The 22,497-nt window shown below is 40.3% G+C and overlaps 1 protein-coding gene across 15 annotated transcripts in view; it reads right to left on the bottom strand.

The window, feature by feature from the left end:
- The window catches only part of LOC115010243 (pleckstrin homology domain-containing family A member 7-like), a 103,566-nt gene extending 81,082 nt beyond the window's left edge, over positions 1 to 22,484 (bottom strand). For 4 of the 15 annotated variants that reach the window (XM_029434754.1, XM_029434757.1, XM_029434764.1 and 1 more), the window contains exons 1-2: positions 22,133 to 22,457; positions 21,897 to 21,954 (exon numbers count right to left, since the gene is read on the bottom strand). In XM_029434754.1, the coding sequence (XP_029290614.1) occupies positions 21,897 to 21,954; positions 22,133 to 22,319 (245 nt within the window). In that variant the 5' untranslated portion in view covers positions 22,320 to 22,457. Of the gene's footprint in view, positions 1 to 8,947; positions 9,649 to 21,896; positions 21,955 to 22,132 lie in introns of those variants that run through there. The other 11 variants (XM_029434753.1, XM_029434760.1, XM_029434756.1 and 8 more) reach the window with 6 other exon arrangements.
- Positions 22,485 to 22,497: the final 13 nt, after the last annotated feature.

Genomic DNA, 22,497 nt, shown 5'->3' with positions numbered 1-22,497 from the left:
TAAACATCTCCGGCAGTCGCCAAGAGAACACCACATAAGAAGACATCAGTGCTTTCTCTGAAAATGCCAACGGCCGGGACAAGCACATCTCTGTAACACGCAATACATCATGAGAATGTACTCGGCGTTTGGCTGCAATCAAAAGTCAATCAAATGGCTCACTTTACACAGAAAAGACTGAAGGTTAATGGTTCTGCTCCTTTATTCTGACCTTTAGCTGTGAAATCACAACATAAAGACAAAAGGTACATCAGTTAATATGTTCATAGTATCAGACGAGCAAGATTTAACATGGAAATATGCAGATACTGTACCATACTCATGTAGTGCTCGGTGATTGTGTTTATGATTTAAACTAAAAGATATCAAAGAGAATGCAGCTGCACGTGTGTCTATATTCATGATTTACAACAGCCAGTTAGGCAGACGCATTATATCTGGACTCAAAACCAGAATATCTGTGCGAAGATGACGCCACAGCATAACTTCGTGTTCAACACACCGAAGGTTCATTGTGTCCTGCTGTCCAAAACCTCCAGGTGGGGTGTGCATACCTCATGAAGAGTGTACTCGACGGTGTATCTGCGTGTTGCATGAACAGAGGAGCGTGACACTGCAGCTGACAACACGTGCTGCTATGTGAGGATTTGCTGCTTTTCTCTGATTTGCATCATTGTGATCTGAATATCTTTGTCAGACAAAACAATGTCTCAACAATACGTCACCTTCAACGCGTCTCAATTGGCTATCTACACAGAACAATCAATTAATCTGCAGCTCAAAGAAGAAGCCATTAGTTGCAGCTCTACGTTGTGCACTGCATTATGTACAACACAAGCTGACAGTCATATATGTACCGCACAGTATAACTCACTGCTTCGACACGTCCAACAATGTTACTGCACAATCAACATGAAGACTCTTCCAAACATCCTGTTATCTAACGTATGATGGGGGGGAGGGAGGGGGGGTATTTCTAACTAGCTCCTGCCACATAGTCTGGCTTATCAATACAATACCCCAGGAGATTGGACAAAAGCAGTCCTTTTTACTAATGGACTGCTTTTTACCGCTAACCTCATTCAGTCAAACACACATTGCTTGGCAGCAACCAAACAGCCAATTCACTACCTGAATACCAAACAGGCTGGCCAATGAGTAGACAGCCTGTCAGGCAAAAACAGACAGAAACGTGGGACTGAACGTGTCCCAGTGGCCTGGCAGACTATTTTTGAACCGCAAACATGGAGTGAATGCACTCTGGGTGTTGCAGCAGACACCGGGAAAAAAAAGGAAAATGCACCAATCTTTGTCAAAACTGCAAAGATATTGAAACCTCCGCTGCAGATTAATGTGATACATGTATCTGTTACTCTTTCAGTACATTCTGAGAAACTATCAAGAGCTGGACATTTAAACTGGGCTTTTTGTTTGTTGTTTTTTTACATTTGTTCTTGGTGCAACAATGGAACCAGATCCATGAAAGAGTTTCCATTCATTGAACTGGGCGCTCTGCAAAAGACAACTTATTAACTGGGATACTGTGGGATGCACCTGGTTGGTACTCATTAAGAGGATCAGGTATCGGCTATGACAAAACAGATCCACATAAACGGACTTATTATTGGGCATTTTATTTTGGTAATATTTGTAATTGTTTGATTGCATTTCCCTCGTTGTTTCATCGTCCGGGGAATGTTATGTTATAGGACATTAAAATGAACATTTTAAATATGGGGGGAAATAACTGAGGCTTCGTGTCTGCAGATCACAACCAGTGCTGGGAAATAAAAAGTTATGTTGGTGCATCCCTAACGGCAGCGACACTAACATTATATTTCTTTTTGTATGAAATAAAATGGTAAACTGAGGCTATAATATTGAGATTAGTTGTTCTGCCAAATATGATCTTAAAACAACACGAAGGAGGATGAATCAGAGGATTTATTTATATTGTCTTGAACTTGATTTGAACCTTCACAGCCTCTCAGGTTCTCTGGTGGCAGCCTGCTGAACCGTACGCAGCATTTCATTATGAGACACAAACTGCAACAAACATCTGGAGAATACGAGACTTGTTGAGATGTTTTCTCTCTCCGTTTAAATTTACATTTTGAACATCTTATCTTGTATTAAAACGTCTTTCATGCATGAACATCATGAAATGAGTCATACAAACTACACACTGAGTCAGTGTCTTGATCGTCTGCAGGGATTTACTGCAGCAGAGACTTTGTTCTGGAGAGAACTGCACGAACACATCTGACGTCTAACCAGGGTAAACCCTTTGGGGAGACCTGGTGACAACCGTTTCCCATTTCTGTCAAGATGAAATCAATATTATTACTGTGGGTGAGTCGGAACGCTTCACAGAAGAGCACCGAGGGAGGGGGAAGGTGAGGAATCGAAGTCCTTCCCATTTTTGATTTTGGGGTAATCAGCGGTGTCACTTCAAGACAGCAGTAAGTAGCTAAATCCTCCTCCTGAATAATTGACTACATCTCCAGATACAAAAGCAACAGCCCCTCTTGCCCATGACAGACGTTACAGCTGACGGAATGAGACACCTCCGGAGAGCAACTCCCACCACCGAGAACAAAGTGTCAAACATGAACCCTTCTTGTTCTGCGGTGTGTCTGTCGTAGAATACGCTCAGAGCTGCTGGTTTGCCACATTAAAGCAGATAAATAATATATGTTGAGGTGAGAATAATCTGACTTTCTGTGGATCAGCTAAACGCCTACAATGTAAATTGTGTATGTTTATATACAGTTTAACACTTCAGCGGTAATCGAGTCATCTTGAAACACCCGGCTCGTCTGCACTAGACGTTTCTTTCTGTATTTCAGGGTACTACAGTTCCACCGATACTTCAAAAATATACAGTTAAAATAATCCAATACACAGCCCTAACAACAACAACACTTGAAAAAGTTTATACTGTTAACTTTTTATGGACTGTGTAAGAAAGATGCAACTCTGTGATGATGCTTGAGGCGGTAGTTTCTGATGTTGTTGAATACGTTTGCGTCATAAAGTATTTAAAGGACCATTCCACCAATTGTACACATGAAGATTGGATTAAGGAGAATGCACCACCTGTGAAAAAAAGTTGAACGATGTCTTCTGTAAAAGCAGAATAAATACCGTCTCGCCTTAGGCTCGGAGAATACAATTGTACCTCAAAGTAACATATGTTTACGTTCAAGTGATGAAGCCGTCGTGTGGCCGTAGCAATTATGACGGGGGCAGAGAAGTCAGGTGGTCGGGTCAACAAAACATCAGATTTTAACACACGAGACAACTGAGTCAACATTTAAGCATGACCACGATTGTTCCCAAATAAAGTTGAATCTTAACCTTGAAGCCACGCTGTTTCCCTCAACCTGAACTAATTGTGTCTGTGCCTGAACACAACCAAATCCAGGTCATTTTTAAAGAATAAGAAGTGTAGAAAGCATGGACACTTGTTTCGCTAAAGACACTATTGAGTGCATTACAGGAAGTTTAAGATACTATACATATTAGGGAAGGAAAAGGAAAAGGAAGAACAGAGCTGGGACCGCGTAGCTGGGAGAGAGAGAGGGGGAATAGAAGAGGAGAGGGGGGGGTGGGAGAAGAGAGAGAGTGAGAGAAAAAAAAAAAAAGGAGGAGAGAGATAGAAGAGATAGAGAGAGGGGGGTTTGGGGGGGAACAGAGAGAGAGAGAGAAAAAAAGAAAATGAGAGAGGAGTAAATGAGAGAGAGGATAGAATGGAAAAAAAAAGCGAGAGAGAGATAGAAATAAAAAAGGGAGAGAGAGAAAAGAGAAGGGAGAAAAGCAGAGAGATGAAAAGAGAGAGAGATAGAGAGAGAGAGAGAGATATAGAGAAAAAGATATAGAAGAGGAAATAGAGAGAGAGATATAGAGATATATATAGAGATATAGAATAGAGAGAGATAAAAAAGATGAGAGAAAAAGTATAGATATATAGATATATATAGATAGAAAAAGATATATAAAAAAAAATAGGAGAGTTATATATATAAAAAATATATATATATATATATATATATATATATATATATAATTATAGTAGTTTAATTTACAAAAGCATATCAAGCCACATTACAAATGTGTTGGATTCAGAAATGGAGGAATGAGTAATTGATGTCATTTCAAGCTCTGAAAAGTTCCTACATTGAAAGCTGCTTGAGTAGTGACCCACCATCACCATGTTTTTGTACCAAATGTACAAGAATCTAGCTTTCACATCAGGAAAAAGAGAAAACATATCTCTGCCACACTTTCCTTTCCAGCCAGAGCGTTTGATTGAGAATAAATAAACCTCACACTCCAGTCGGTCATCAAGCCGTCTCAGCAAAGTCCACATATTTACCATATAGCATATGTTCCGCTCTCTAAATGTAAAACAGTGCTACTTGGGTTTGATGCAAATCCTCAGACAGGTGTTTTGATACTCAAATTGTTTCTGGAGGCACATGAGGGCGTTTAGGATTCCATCTGGCCCGTATGTTTTTCTCACCTTGTAGAGCAAACAGCATCTTTTTTATTTTCAGACGTTTTAAACAATAAATAAATTACAGAACACAAAACACAGAGAAACCCTGATTGTCGATCCTTCCAATATAAATCCAGTTGAAAGAAAAAAGATTAGTGCGTCGAGAGAAACCCAAAGAGAGACTGAACTGACTGTTGTGTCCTTTAAGGAGGACTGTGAGGCCGCGTTAGACGTTAGATCCTGTAGATCATTCCCTGATAGAACCAGAGACACAGAGAGACAGACAGACAGAGAGAGAGACAGAGAGAGACACAGAGAGACACACAGACAGACAGACAGACAGACAGAGAAGGAGAGAGGACAGAGAGAGACACAGAGGAGACAGACTAGATCAGAGAGAGGACAGAAGACAGAGAGACAGAACAGACAGAGAGAGAAAGACAGGACATGAGAACAGACAGACAGACGACAGAGAGAGACAGAGAGATGAACAGAGAGACAGATCAGACACACATATCATAGACCACACACATATTAATATGATGTGTATAGAGAATATATGACCACACACTTATATATACATATATGGATCTATGCATATAGATAGGATAGATACTACACACAAGAGAGACATAGGTAGAGATTGAAGAGATGATATATAGAGATACGATAATATAGAGATCACTACACTTAGATAAGACATGTAGTTATATATTAGAGTATATATATATTAGAGACTCACACAGATAAGACTTATACATAGAATATATATACACACACACACACACACACACAGATATATAGATATACACCAACAGAGAGATAGACAAGATGTATAATATATATAACACACATATAATACACACACAGAGAGAGACACATATGGAGATAGAGATTAGACACATATATATAGAACACAAGATATATACACACAGAGGTATTAGATAACACATATATATACACACACCTATAGATGATATATATCACATATATAGACACACATAGAGATATATATATAGACAATTATATACACACATATATATGTGTGTGTATATATAATATATAGCTTATATATATAGAAGATAGATATTATATATATATATATATATATATATATATAGATATATTATATAGATATATATAATACAGACATACAACATATATACAGATGATATTATATAGAGATATATATATAGATTACACATACATACATATATACATCAGACATATGTATATATATTACACATATATATACACACATATTATATATACACATTATATACACACATATATGTGTGTGTAGATATATATATATACATACATATATATACACAAATATATATTATTGTGTGTGATATATATATATATAAATTCTAATATATACTATATATATACACAAAGATTATATATATATAATATAGATATATATGTGTGTGATAGAATATTACAGATATATGGGTGGTGTGTAGATATATATATAGATATATATACATACATACATACAGACATACATACAGACATATACAATAGATAGGAAATAAAGTAGACATAGATAGATATGAAAGACATAGAAACGATATATAACAGAAATATAAATATATAGACAGGTTAGTAAAATAGAAGAAAGAACATAGACATAGACACAAAAATAGACATATCTAGAGATAAACATATAGATAGATAGATAAGATATATATATACAATAGAGATATACAGACAGATATTATATACAAATAGCACTGGAAAAGAGATAGAGAAAAAGAGACAGATATAGAATATATAGACAGAAGAGAGAGATAAGAGAAATAGAGATATATTAAAGAGATATATATATATAGAGAGAATATATAGAAGAGAGAATATATAGACACAGAGACATAGATAGACAAGATACAGAGAACATAGACATATATATATATATATAGAGACAGAGACAGAGATAGAGATACAGATACAAACATATAGAGAATATACAGATACTATATATATATGACACATATATATAAAATAGAGAGATAGAGAGATATAGATATATATACAAATAGATATATATAGATAGGATAGAGAGAGACACATAGAGATAGATAGAGATAGAGAGAGAGACAGAGAGATAGAGAGAGATGTGGAGATAGAGAGATAGAGAGAGATATATAGAGGGGGTAATAGATAGATAGATATATGATGGAGAGATAGGGGGAGATATAGAGAGACATAGAGGAGAGAGATAGAATAGAGATATATAGACACATATACAGAGATAGAGATAGAGAGAGAAGAGAGAGAGAGAGATATAAGAGAGATAATACACATATATAGACACCACATATAATCTGTGGGATAGATAACATAGATAACACTAGAGATATAGAGACAGAGAGAGAGATACATAGAGACAGACAGAGAAACAGAGACACACACAGGAGACAGACGAACACAACACAGACACACAACACGAGAGAGAGAGAGAGAGAGATAGGAGAGAGAGAGAGAGAGAGAGAGAGGAGGACAGACAGACATTACATATATATTAAAGAGACAAGACAATATATATACAGATACACATATACATATAATAATATATACACATATACATATATATATAGGGACATACATATAAAGAGAGAGAGAGACAGACAGAGGAGACAGAGACAGGAGAGAAGAGAGAGAGAGAGAGAGAGAGAGAAAGAGAGAAAAGACAACAGACAGACAGTAGAGAGAGAGAGAGAGAGAGAGACAGACATACAGAAGAAAGACAGACAGATAGAGAGATAGAGAGAGAGAGAGAGGATAGAGAGAGAGAGAGGAGAGGGAGAGAGGGAGGGCTAGAGAGAGAGAGAGGGAAGAGAGAGAGACACACAGAGAGAGAGACAGACGAGACAAAAGAGAGAAGAGACACAGGAGACACAGAGAGAGAGGAGAAACACAAGAGGAGACACAGAGAGAGAGACACGAGAGAGAGACAGAAGACAGAGAGGAGAGAGACAGAGAGAGAGACACAGAGAGAGAGAGAGAGAGAGAGAGACACAGAGAGAGAGAGAGAGAGACACATACAGAGAGATACACACAGAGAGATACAGAGAGAGAAGAGAGAGATAGAGAGAGAGAGATGAGAGACACTAGAGAGATAGAGAGAGAGAGACAGACAGAGAGAGAGAGAGACACAGAGAGAGAGAGAGATAGAGCGAGACAGAGAGAGAGAGAGAACAGAGAGAGATATTATATAGATATAGATAGAGAGATAGAGATATAGATACACATAGATATACACAACAGAGATCTGTGGGAGAGATACAGAGATGAGAGACAGAGAAGGACAGACAGAGACACAAGGACACACCACAGAGAGAGAGTATAGGCGAGAGAGAGAGCTAGAGAGAGAGAGAGAAGAACAGAGAGAGACACAGGAGAGAGAGAGAGATAGACATGAGATACGAGACAGAAGAGACAGAGAGACAGAGAAAGAGATAGACCGAGAGAGAGACAGAGAGTAGGGAGAGGAGACATAGAGACAGAGACATAATATACAGAGATAGATACATAAGATATAGAGACAGATAAGAGAGAACAGAGCGATGAGACATAGTACAGATATACAGAGATATATAGGACATAAATATATACATGATATAATACATATATATATATACATACATATAATATAGATATATATAATATATAGTATTTATATATATATATATATTATATATATTATAATATATATAAACATGTGAACACAGCAACATGTATCTTTAAGAAAAGCTTCCGTTTCGGCACCAAAGCATCGAAAACATCCCTTGAACAGATACTTTGGGGTTGTGCCAATCTGATGACAGGCCCCGTCTAAATGTAGTCATACATTCCCAACAGTTTCTTCAAGACAGTGGGAGAATAATGTAGCAGCAGTTTCTAGGACAATCCGTCCTCCTCTGTCACCGCTGTTCCCTCAGCCTTACCAGCGTCCCACAGCAGGAGGCAATCCACCTTGTGAGGCCGAGGAAAGTGCCGAGCGTGCCAGTAAAGCTGTCATACGCCTCTTGTCAAGCTGAATTAATCTTATGTTTGCATTCAGCTAGGGTGTGTGTGTGTGTGTGTGTGTGTGTGTGTGTGTGTGTGTGTGTGTGTGTGTGTGTGTGTGTGTGTGTGTGTGTGTGTGTGTGTGTGTGTGCTTTTATGTCCCGTTACAATCCCAGCTGACAAACTACGCCACACACAACTTGTTTTATGATGTGCCAGCAAGATGATGTACTGTACCGAAGGGAGCTGTGTTTCTCCCGAAAGAAAAAGAAGCTAACGAGCTGTTATCCACTTCGTGCCCCTCAGGCACGGCGCGGGGGGAATAAATCCTGCCACCATAAAGAATCTCTTCACGGGATCAAACAGACACTACGCCTCCAGAGAGGTGAACGCTCGGCCGTGTTAAGATGTAGCATTTCATGACGGCCTTACCTCGTGTCACACGTCAGATCCCACGTGGAGAATTCATGATCACCGAGGTTGGTGACCACCTTGGCCGTCGTTGGCCAGGCCGTGTGGCGTTTGATGGGAACCAGCTCGTGACCAGCCTCCCGCGTGGGGTCGCGGCTGCAGCAGGTCCCCATCCTGCCACGATAAAGGAATCTCTTTGCTGTGTGATTAGAGACTTTATCTCTCTGAAACCTCACTCGTAGTCTCGTCTTGATTTAGCTCCTTTCCCCCGGATCTCTCGTGTCCTGCAGCCTCGCACTGCCGTCCTCTCGCACCGCTGTTTGAGAGAATCCCAATAAAGTCACTGAGAAGGACAAGAACGAATCAGATCGCTAAAGACATGTTGAAGCTTTCTCTTCCACGGTTTCAGGCGTGCAAACTTTTCTCTTCGCGCTCTCCTCTCGGTCCATTGCTCGTCACTGTCCCATCCGGTATCACCCTCCTTGTTGCTCTGGTCCTCTCGGTCTCCGACCTCCCCAGTGCTCCTCACATGATCTCTCTACGAGCTGCATCGCTAATGTTTTGGTGGCCTGGCCCTCGCAGCCTGGCCCTCCTCCTTACACTGACAGAAGTGTTACTGTCTCCCACGAGCAGCCACATTTTTAAGAGCCACAACATTGTATCAACCATCTTGTTGTTTCCCTCACTCGCCGTTTGCATCGGTGTCCTTCAATCCCTCCTTTGTGTCTGTCCTCCTTTGCTCAGTGTTGAACACAGATGGGACCCCCCCCCCCCCACCCCCCGCGCACTTTCCAATCCCAAGATGTTCTCATGGTGCACAGACAACAGTCATGCAGAGACAGGGCTGGGCCTACGCTGCAGAGATGTGTGGGCGATGGAGAAATTCAACGAGTGCAGCGAGCCTTCGGTCCATGTTTCCATTCACATTTTTCCATATCTGAAGTTAGTCGTTTATATAAATATATTGTGTGCTGCCATACCTGTGATGGAGAATATTAGTTGCACACATTAAATTAAATTACACTTTGCTTTAGGACTGTAACTAACGATTATTTTCATTATCACTTAAAGTGCCATTTATTTCCTCGATTCATCGTCTATGAAATCGTTTAATATGATATAAAACAGAGAAAAACATTTGCATTTGATGCATCTAATTATTTATTAACAATTAATGAATCATTCTCTACTCTACTCTCTACTTTACTAAATGGATTTTGCAAAGTGTTTGATCCTGTGTTGTATAGAACATTTAGGGATCCTGTGCGACGACCCTTTCACTGCCCATGTTGTGGTTTTAAGAACTGACCACACGAGGCTGTGCAGCCTTCACTGCACAGATCATGTTGGTGCGTTTACTGACACATGAACTGTGAGCCTCGTGGTCATCGCTCATAGTGTGACTTGTGTTCACATCTGATATTTGGAGAACCAGATAAATTGAACCAGGGAACAATTAAAAAGGACGGAGGATAAAAAAAAGAATACAAGGCAGCGAGAAGAAGAGGTGTCCGACCCAACCTGTGGTCCGGACCCGTCGTTTACATCGTATTCTTCTGCTGAGAAGAACGATTGAGTTGCAACTTTGGCCTCGACGTATGCAGAGTGATGTATTGATGCCGATGTGTTCATCTCTCATCGTGTCCCGTCAGCCACAGGAAAATGAAGACACTGACTCGCTAAACTCAAACACATTTTAAGAATGCTTATACAGGAAGCAGTGAGTGGTTCATGTGCTCTGAAATGTAAAATAACAGTTGGTAAAGTAAAGTTAGAGGAAAGAAGTGCAGCTGTTCCCCGTCTATCAAGAGAAATATACAAATCTGCATTTTCTGCTCGATGTGGTTGACATTTTGATAAATGGTATGCGAGTGAGAAGCTTCCCTTTGTATGGACGAGCAGCTGTGACATTTATTCGAAGAACAACTTGTCTACAGAAGTTTGACTCTCCCTAATATTTTATGTTGAATATCTTTTTCAATTTGTTAAAAACAAACGAGAGAAAGAATTTCTTTCACTCAGAATTTGAACTCAAAGAGGGACGAGTGAGGAGGACACGCGTGTTCAGGACAAGATGATCACAGCAGGGCTGCCACAGTCCACTCACTGTTGACATTTTGAACCCGTTCACATGAACATAAATCATTTCTCAGCGTTTCTTTTTAATCATGCATTCCTCGGATGATGCTCGAGGGCTCTTAATTATTTTCTGATTAGCCTTTTCGGACGCGAGTGGTTATTTGTCTCGTGCCAAACAACTCTATCTATCCGTTTGTTCGTCGAAAGAGAGCAAACAGATCGCTGCACAACACTTTCACATGCAGTCTGCTGCTCTGCTTCGTCTACGCTTAGGATTCCTTCATATTCCCACGAAGCATCACGATGAACCACTTCAGCCCGACAGATCTGCACTGTTCTCAGATCCTCAGTGAGAATCTGTGGATTAATACTGCAGCCTCTGGGCAAGGTTAAATATTCAAGACATCCATTTTAAGACTTACTTCAAAAAAGGTGATATCTCACACACACACGAGCTGAAATGACCCCAGAGTCATCTTTGTCTCTATAACAGTGTGAGGAGAGGAAGATGAAGACAAGAGGGAGGGACGTGTCCCAATAGAACATCTCAGTAGATTGTTTTTTCGTTTAGTCAGACGTTCACCAGGATGTCTTCAGGTGACACAAAACTCTTCTTCGTGTTTTCGGCAGAACTCCGGCCTTCATCATTGCCGCAAGGTCGCCAAACACATCTGAAGAACCAGAGAGCATCAGACCAGCAGGAACTCAAATCAGACCAAGGGCGTAAAAATGGTAAGTCATTGTCCCCTTCCTCATCCTCATCCTCATCATCATCGTCTACACACCTGTAAAAGGTACGTGACTGCATCGTGCATGGTTGTGACGCTGTCCACAGATATATAAACACCTGGCAAAGTACTCTAAAGCTCCTCTGTGGGAGTTCCCCCGACAGTCTACGGGAAGACTTTGTGCCATGATGACACACAGACAGACTCACAAGGTGAAAACAATACCGGCGTCGCTGCCACGGCAGGTAATAAAGCATGCCGTGCTAGAGAAGGGTTGTGCAACCTGTTTTAGTTTGATGGATTTGTTTTGAAGCTCAGCACCTTAAGTTGTGGCTTTCTGAACGGATCCGGAGGAAGAACTCTCCAACCGTCTCACGTTCTCCTGACCTCTCAGACAGAAACAGAAAAACAAATGAATAATGGAGTAGAGGTTGAGAGGTGACGGCGCGGCAAGAAACATAAAACAGGAGAGGAAGAGTGAAGGAACATGACTGAGCAAAATCAGCTTTTCACATCGAGGGAGGGAAAGAGGGAACGAGAAAGTGAAGGAGACGCTGCCTCAGCAGACGCTATCTCTTGGGAAGCTTCGTAGATGTGATGAATATCTACTCATCTCATCTCCAAAGTCATTCACTACAAAAAAAACACCCTCATCCTGCAAAAACTTCTACTTTCTCTCTCACCTTCGGCGGTGAACAAACATCACATATCCACTCAAGAGCAGACATTCCTGCAGAGAGTTTATTCTTCTGGCTGCATGCAGAACAAAGTGTGGAGAAACTTTTCCATGAAGCCAAAACAGAAACAACGGCATCGATACACAGCCAGATTCCTCAATGTGCCAAAACATCCGAAGTGATTTTCATTAAGTGTACCTGGCATTGCAGCGATGCAACAGCTGACAACCTTCAAGCTCTAATCGAGTCACATTTCTGGCATTGTTTCCGTTACGCTTCGAGATGTGTGGACTGAAGCCAGGACAGCGAGGGGAAAGAATTTACCTCCATCACGTCTAGAAGTTACTCATTTACCCTCATGATCGAAAGTCTGCTAAATGGCAGTCAAAGAGGCAAAAGCATGTTAAAGAAAACACTTAAATATAATTGTGGCATATGTGGCTGAAGTGAGCCTTTAATAGAGAAGCAGGTGTTGGAAGCAAATATCTGGAGGGAATATCATTAAGAGTGGAAGACAGCCAGTGAAGACAGCATTGGATATGAGCGCTGTCCTTGGGCTGACATTTACCAGAAATAATCTCTAACTTTCCTGCTGCTCTGAAAGCAAACAGAAACTGGTTAGCACCTTCAACCAATGAAAACAACAGGAGAGCTATTGTGTTATTCTCTTCCAGCCTTTATTTGTCTGCCAGGGAACTGTTGGTTCTTTGGTTTAGCCACGGCTCCGCGGCAAAACAAAGCCTCTTTTTCATCCGAGGACAAAGAGAGTTAGACGGCGAGCACAAACCAACCCTATGTTACGCCTTTAATACGAGCCATCGGGTTTTATTAGCAACTATTTTCCGTCAAAAATTGAAAAACAACTTTTGTTTCCTGAGAACCTTTCGCATGAAGTTTCCCTTTCTGTGTGAGCGAATGACCTCAAACGCAGCAATTCAGGTGGATTCTCTGTAGTGCAGCACGGCCTTCATCTATATTAAGATCCATTCACAGTTCTTTTCCTCAGAAGACACCTCAAACATCAACATTTGAGAAATGAATAGCCGATAATACGTCAACCAGCTCACATCCGCCGGCATTATTTCAGAGAAACAGGAATATGAAAGTAAAAAGTAATTCAAGGTTATCCAACTATGCACTAAGAAACAGTGACAAGCAGCTGCTGCATTTATTAAAACAATAATGGAAATGTCTTTTTTTAACAAAGACTACGTTGATGCTGGGCAACCACCCGCTCAGCAAACCGTTTACAAAAACACTACAGGACATAAAACCCTGCAGTGGTCTTGATGGTATCTGCAGTCAGTGTAACACAGAACCTTGTGGGGTTTAAGTCTTGCAAGGCCATAGTCCTGACATTACCGTAAGCTTCTTTGAGATAAGCCTCTTTGTCACGGCTTCCTGATACTATCATTGTGCTTACGCTGCCAATCATGCGGAGCTCAAATCACTGCACATCTAATAACTGCTTCTGCCAAGAGCATCATCTCCGCAAACCTCCGAGTCACTCGGTGTGACGGTCGTTCACTGCGAGCGGATAGGAGGAAGAATACCATCTACGTTTGTGTTAAAGAATCAGAGATCATTTCATCGACGCACTTTCTTTAGATTCTATAAATTAAAGTAAAAGTTAGTTTTTCTTACAAATGGGCCGATTTATCTTGTATGCTCGCGATGTTGGATATAAAAAAAAACTTTCAGAACTTTATCAAGCAATAATTTGGTAACCTCTGATCCTGAGTTGACCGAAGAATATTCACTTTTCAATGATACAAACAGAGAGAAGCAGCAAACCTTCACATCTCAGAAGCTGAAAGAATGTTTGGTATTTTTGCTAAACTATTATCCGGTTATTAAGATTCTTGACCATTTCTCCACTTGTCAGTTGACTAAACGTCTCAGCAGCACAACAACAAAGTGACATCTGATCGACTGTAAAAGGAAATAGTAACTACGGTTACAGAAAGTCGAGTCGAGACCATGTTTCTCACACCTAGATTACAGGACGATGACTAAAGAGCTCCAGGACTGAACCAGCTGTCTTCTACTGCCAACAGACATCACTGACATCTCAGTCTCTCACTCTGTGTGTGTGTGTGTGTGTGTGAGAAGCCAGTAGTACTTTATCCGTCCTTGGATCTGATCGGCTCTGCTCCCCCCCCCCCCCCCTGCACCAGGAGCCCCCTGCTGGGAGTGACTGCAGGATAGGGAGGAGGAAGACCCATCTGGAGGCCCCTCTGGGTTAAGAGAGAATCACAGCTCATGTCTGTTTGCATGTGCGTAGGTACGAGTGTGAGCAAGTCAGAGAGAGACAAAAGTCTTACGCACGCTGAGTGATACATCTGAAGAGAGGTATGAGAGAGTGGGTTCAGCTCGGCGGAGGTGGAAGTCGTCACACAAACTAAACTCATACTGACGTCCCACTTGTCCACGGGGGGACATAATGGGGGAGTATTACAGCAAGCCCAGGCAAAGAACAACTGTGTGAACGTCGGGGACAGGCAGTAAGCGGGAAACAGCCAGAGGCAGAGAAACAAGTGACGGATGCTGCTGCGTCCACAATGAGCTCATCAACAGTTGGGGGAGTCTCAAAATGACACCAACATGGCATATTGAGATGGTAGGTTGTGGTCATTAAGATGAAAACAAATGCAACATTTAGGTGCAAATGTCCTTAGGGTTAGTTAAAGAGGCTTTCTCACGTTCTCGTTATCTGGAAGTATCGCAGAAATGATCATCTATTATTCATTCAAGTCATTTATTAAGCAAAGGATGTCAACATTTACTGGTTCCAGCTAATCAAATGTGACATTTTGCTGATTTTCTCAAGTCAGGTTTACATCCAAATGTGGTGCAAATTATATCTCCAGGAGAAAATGTGAATGAATGTGCATTTCCAATCCGTGTTTAGTGTTGCACAAGGCCCAGTATAGAACCATGTGGACAATATGATGTGAAGGTGTTACAACTTCCAGCACATTCTTTTATGCACAAATTGAAAATGCATAAAAACAATTGGATGGAAAACAAGCTTCATATGAACTGAATATATTTTGGGTTTTTGACTGTCAGACAAAAAAAAAGCAATTTTAAAAAAGTCACCTTAAACTCTGCAGGTTTTTCACAATATTTTCAAACTCATTTTGGCCGATTGGCAACTCAAGCACATTTCTTCCACCTAATTGCAAAGAGAAGTCTCTCCTGCAGTGGATTTAACATATCATTAAGCCCGTTATCGTGATGGCACACTGGCAGATGCAGAAATAGAATGTGCTTTTCAAAATGTACACATGCACGTCGCAAAATAATAAAACTACCTCCACTTAAAAACATTCCATTATTATTTTTACTGCCCGTCCAGGATGAGTTTGTGCCGCTGCTTCTTGGGTTTCGAAAAGAGTCTGTGCACGAGTTTACGGTAGCACCGCCACAGTGTACGCATCATGAGTGCAAAAGCTGCCATGAAAATTTAAAATGACATGGCCTCAAAAAAGTGAAAGACTCATTAGATGTGTAGCTCAAGGTTTGGAAGAAAGTCTGAAAGTTCAGACACCACAGATCAGTGATCTTCAACTGTGTTGTTCAGGGGGCCACATGTTCAGAGCGCTAAGGGCCGGAGTTATTATTCTCGGGGGGGGGGGGGTAAATTGATCCACTCAACCTCTCTCTGGCCTCATGACCACCATCCCTTTTGCCAATGTGTGTGTCTTGGCGGATGCATTTTTGATGAACACTCCAGATATAAAAACATATTTTACCTCAAAACAAAGAATAAGAAAGATCTATATATATATATATATATATATATATATATATATATATATATATATATATATATATATATATATATATATATGGGGAAAGAGAGAAATATACACAAATGTATATATATATATATATATATATATATATGTGTGTGTATATCTAAACGAAAGAAAGAATATAAAAAAAAAAGAAAGTGTGTGTGTGTGTGTTTTTATATATATATATATATATATATATATATATATATATATATATATATGTGTGTGTGTTTATATCTAAAAGAAAGAAAGAATATATTAAAAAAAAGTGTGTGTGTGTGTGTTTATATATATATATATATATATATATATATATATATATATATATATATACACACACACACACACACACACACACACACTATATGAACAGAATACTCAATTACTGGGGGAAAAACATTAATAATTAATAATATAAAGCAATTATTAGTTGCGGCCCTAACAAGAAGATGTCCTCCTTCAAGTGGTCGGCAAAAGATATTCCTCCGGTATTAAGAGATGATGCAGTTTTCTGAGGGCCCCTGACTTGGATGTGCTGTGTTTGTTCTGGCCACAGAGGACCTTCTGTTAACGGCATTACAAATGATAAAAGCAATCCACTGTAAAACACATCATTAACAGACAGATACTGTCCCGTTTCAGAGGTACGAAGGAAACTTATTTTCTCAGAATAAGCTGATGCCAAGAAATCAGAGAGCATCCGAAGACAATGAAAAACTTGCAGAGACACAGAGGGAGCCGTGTTGTTCTTTTCGCTAGTAATAAAAACATGAAAAACATTTTTCGGATAGAAGAGATCAGACAGTGGTGGAGCCCTGGGGGGCGGTTACATAAACATGGCCTCTAGATAAATAGTCCCCCTCCAATAGGATATTGGATTTCAAAGTTGTTATTACTTCACCATATTATTTTTGTTCAAGAAATACCATTCGTAAGTCAATTAAAAGTTCGGACACAGAGAGAGAAAATAAACAAATGTCCCACTCAAAGGAAAAGAGTGTTTGTCCCTTCTCAATGCAGACGTTTTCCTTACACACCTGAAGTTTTACAGATGGAGGTGTCACGATTCTGATCCACAATTCGATTTGACTTTTCATTTTAAAAGTCATAATTCGATTTAAACATTTTATTCCAGCACTAGCGACTACGCTATTGTCCGAGTCTGGATTAGTAAACATGTTATTCACATTTCAAAAGATAGGCTGCATGGTATTATGATATATCCACCATATCTTTCTGAGAATGCACTACACTGAGGCCATAGGGTCAAATTTAAATAATTTATATAAAAAGTAATAACAATAATTTATTTCACCAGGGAACAAACTGTAATCTACACTCAAACAGAAAGAAAAGCCACAACAACAGTTGGAGTTTCCTCACCTGCAAAAATCCACCACAGCCTGATCTGTAGTTTTTCTGTCAACAACATGTTTGCATAACTTACAGGGAAGGCAAAACGATGTCGACGCTGTGTTGTCTTTGAGCTGCAGGCTAACAGTAAGCTACGTTGTGTTGTCTTTGAGCTGCAGGCTAACAGTAAGCTACGTTGTGTTGTCTTTGAGCTGCAGGCTAACAGTAAGCTACGTTGTGTTGTCTTTGAGCTGCAGGCTAACAGTAGGCTACACTGTGTTGTGTTTGAGCTGCAGGCTAACAGTAAGCTATGTTGTGTTGTCTTTGAGCTGCAAGCTAACAGTAAGCTATGTTGTGTTGTCTTTGAGCTGCAGGATAACATTAAGCTACGTTGTGTTGTCCTTGAGCTGCAGGCTAACAGTAAGCTACGTTGTGTTGTCTGTGAGCTGCAGGCTAACAGTAAGCTACGTTGTGTTGTCCTTGAGCTGCAGGCTAACAGTAAGCTACGTTGTGTTGTCTGTGAGCTGCAGGCTAACAGTAAGCTACGTTGTGTTGTCCTTGAGCTGCAGGCTAACAGTAAGCTACGTTGTGTTGTCTGTGAGCTGCAGGCTAACAGTAAGCTACGTTGTGTGGTCTTTGAGCTGCAGGCTAACAGTAAGCTACGTTGTGTTGTCCTTGAGCTGCAGGCTAACAGTAAGCTACGTTGTGTTGTCTTTGAGCTGCAGGCTAACAGTAAGCTACGTTGTGTTGTCCTTGAGCTGCAGGCTAACAGTAAGCTACGTTGTGTTGTCTGTGAGCTGCAGGCTAACAGTAAGCTACGTTGTGTTGTCTTTGAGTTGCAGGCTAACAGTAAGCTACACTGTGTTGTCTTTGAGCTGCAGGCTAACAGTAAGCTACGTTGTGTTGTCTGTGACCTGCAGGCTAACAGTAAGCTACGTTGTGTTGTCTTTGAGCTGCAGGCTAACAGTAAGCTACGTTGTGTTGTCTGTGACCTGCAGGCTAACAGTAAGCTACGTTGTGTTGTCTTTGAGTTGCAGGCTAACAGTAAGCTACACTGTGTTGTCTTTGAGCTGCAGTGTCATTTAAAGTGTTGTTGTTGTAGAATAAACCCACTTAAATTAAATTAATCAAATAATCGATAATGAAAATATCATTAGTTGAAGTTCAAACTAAAATATATTTGATTTACAGAGATATAAAAACAGAAAAAAGCAGGGAATCCTTACATTTGAGAAGCTTGAACCTGTAAATGTTTAGCATTTTTCCCTAATCAATGTCTTGAATTGTTATTCTGCCATCAATCAATTGATTTACTGATCACTTAATTATTTTGGTAGTGCACAGCTTTTACTGCAAGATGTAGAGTCTCTGTCCTACAGAACTGAAAGGTTCACTGTGCCTCTGTTTTGTTGGCAATGGTCAAAGGTTGGCAAAGTACACATAAGCTTGAAAGTGAGGATTTTCTTTGAACACACCATTAAAGAGCAATAGTAGCTGTGATAGTGTTACATGTCATACTGAGGTCAGGAATAAAAAAACATTCCTTGATATCACAGTGGATTACCAGGATGGACTCTACAACAACATTCGGTTTAGTAGGAGATTGTCTCACAAGCTTATCACCTGCAGTTGTTCCACCTTTAAAGCATCATGGCTGAAATGAATACATTATGGGGAAAATTCAGATGCTTTCCAGCCAAACAAACACATTAAGTGACACACCATCAACTGCCTGCTTACAGCTTGATAGCCAATTAAAATACTGACTGTTTGTGTTAAATGTTAAAGCTAAACAAGAGAAAGTGTCACATAAATAAAAGGTTTCATTTAAAACCACAAATTAAAAAAAAACACAGTAATTGCCAGTTTAATGCAATTTTCAATGACTCCATTCAGATGTGTTTTTAGAGAGTGCCGGCCAAAAGACACACACACACACACACACACACATAAGTGTGAGTCACACATTACTGCAAAACAGCACATCAGGACTGATTCTGATGAATTTTAATCAACGTCTGACACAACAAGATATTCTGCAATAAGCCTGAGTTCCGACAGCATTTACTCAAAATCTAAAACAGCTTTCACCAAAAAGACTACTTTGTTTGTGCCGAAGCAATTGCAATTAGCAGCAACATGAATGACCTTTGCCCACTGTTATCTGCAGTGACACGTCAATCTCTGTCAGCAGAACAGCTCAGCACTAGTCATAAACACTAAATCCCGCTGAGGGCAATTTAAAAGGCGATTATAAGACCTCAAAACAGCTACATTATTGACCAACTGAGTCGACAAATCTAACTTACACTCCGTCTCACAGACGCTTTAGGACAAGTGTGGTCTTTATATGAATATTCAACAACTGGGGAAATCAATTATCCACCAAGGAGTCTAACAAACAAACCCACACACACAGAGAGCATGAATGCCAGGAAGGTATGTTGAGGTATGCAATCCGAATTCATCCTAAAAAACATTCAACTGAGAGGATGTTTCCTCTTTGCTGCGAGCAGGGCTGCAACTAACAACTCTTTTCATTATCAATTCATCTGCTGACAAAGGTTTCTCAAGGTCAAAAGGTGGATGTTTTGCAAAACCCAAAGATTCAGTTTCATAGGATATAAAACGAGAGAAAAGCAGGAAATCTTTTTGTTGTTGTTGTACAGCGTTTTCTAGTATCTTAAGAGATACATAATAATGTATGGTCGTAAATATGAGCCAAATAATCCACCGTAAAACAATTAAATACTTCCTGTTGTCAGAGGTGGGACTGAGTCATTGTTTTTTCAAAGTCCAGAGTCAAGTCCAAAGTCAGGACGACAAATTCAAGGTCAAAATAACCCTAAAACTTGTTATTCAAGAGCTTAACAAGTCGTTGTTGTCTGCAGCGCTGCATTATTTGCTTAACGCAACCGTCCCTCCTGCTTGATCTGCGCCTCGAGTCCACACTGTATAAAATACGTACGTTTTGTCTATTCTTCAAACTATAGCTGACAATAAGCCAAGACATATAAAAGCATGACACTGCCTTCACACTGTATTCCCAACGCAGCGATAACGAAGATGATTCATCGTTTTCTTCACTGATGTAAAACATAAAAGGTCAAAGACAAAAGGGCTTCTTTGAGTTTACTTAAGAAAACTTCTTCACAGAAATATATTTCAGCATGTTCAGCAGCAGCGGATGGACTGAACGTCACCACATTTCACATCGTGATAAACACTCTTGCGATAGTTTGACAGCTATATGCACTCAGTTCATAAGCGAAGCCTCGCTGTAACTAATGCAAACCAATACAGACACTGTGAAACATATCGTGCAACGTGTAGCTTTTGTTGAAACTGTTTTAACAGCACAAACTGTGTATATAGTGTATATAATAAAGCTACTGTCGAGGACAAATGTCTGATAAATACAATTAAACACAATTAATCCTTGCAGAGTGGAGAACAATTAAAGAAAAAGAAAATAAAAGCTTTCAGAGCATCATGTAACTTTGGCCACAAACAGGAAGTATTAAATACTTGTAATAATGCACAGCAGCAGAGGAAACACACGTGTTGCAGTCCAGGCTTTCCTCAGCGTTTCACCTTAAAGAAATGGCGACAGTCTTTTTGGGGAAACAGATCCACCATTAAAAAGTTTGTCCACCAGAATGAGTTTGTTATGTGTTTTGTAACTCTGTAATATTACTGTTATAAGACTAAAACACCACAACATTAAAGTGATGTAAACATAAATGCATTTTATAATAATAATAATAATAATAATAATAATAATAATAATAATAATAATAATAATAAAATAATATAATTAATAATAATAATAATATTAATATTATTTTTTGTAAATATAATAATAATAATAATATTAATAATAAATTGTATTTATAAGCGCACTTTTCATTTAAGTAAAGAAAACTCAAAGTGCTATAAATATTTTGGTACTTTGATGCGAATAACTTTTGTATTTACTGAAGTAAATGTTAAATGCAACACAGTATGCTACCTGCTACAACACCTGAGTACTTATTCATGTCAGCATCACACATTAATCTCCTGCACGTGAGCTCAAAGAGCACCCCCACACTTTGCATTAATGCAAGAAATGACTGCGCGAAAAACACACCTGCAGCCGAAACATGAGAAACACATAGTGGGTGGGGGTGGGGGGGGTCATTACAGGGTCATCAGGTAAGTCCCAGTCACTCCCCATTTAAATCCAGCCCGTGCTCACTGCGGTAATTAGGCAGGAGCCATGTTAGTTAAGCTGCACGGGAACTTTAAGCAATGCGCAGGTGACCGTAGAGACATCAACAGCACTTACTTTATGAAGTAACTGGCCCCGTCCGTCGTGAAACCTTCCTCCCACCCCCGAGGAAGGTCTGAAATAAAACCACACGACACACTTGTTTGTGACACCTGAAAGTTTCCTCCGCCTCGGGCTGGGCCCCGACATGAGCACCGAAGTTAGCAGCGGAGATAAACCCGGTAAAGTGAACATGAACACAGGTGCAAACAACCCCCCCCCCCCCCCGGAGGAACTAGCTTAGCTGAAGCTACCTGAGCGGATCATGTGTCCGGAGTTTACAGGTTCACAGGAGCGGGGATGGAGCCAGGTAGTGTTCCGCGCCTCATCGCTGCCACAGGGAGAAAGCAGAAAAACACCTGTTACACCACCGGGAAGGAAACAGCAGCAGACTCCCGGTAACTCCCGGTACACCGGGAGACACGGTGCGTTAACGCGCATTCTCCTCACTCACTTGATGAAGAAGACCCTTCCGTCCCTGCAGACACCGTAAGACCAGTGCTCAGGTAAGGTGTCCTGCCCGAGAGGCGCCGCCATGATCCGGTCTGAAGTCCTATTTCATCTCCTTCCCTCCCCATGGAGTCTCCCGGGAGCCGCTAGGGCCGGCGCCGCCTTCAGG

Source organism: Cottoperca gobio, chromosome 6 (assembly GCF_900634415.1).
Source record: "Cottoperca gobio chromosome 6, fCotGob3.1, whole genome shotgun sequence".
In the NCBI taxonomy this organism is placed as follows: domain Eukaryota; kingdom Metazoa; phylum Chordata; class Actinopteri; order Perciformes; family Bovichtidae; genus Cottoperca; species Cottoperca gobio.
The sequence above is the reverse complement of the archived record's forward strand: the minus strand, read 5'-3'. Positions and strand labels throughout refer to the sequence as shown.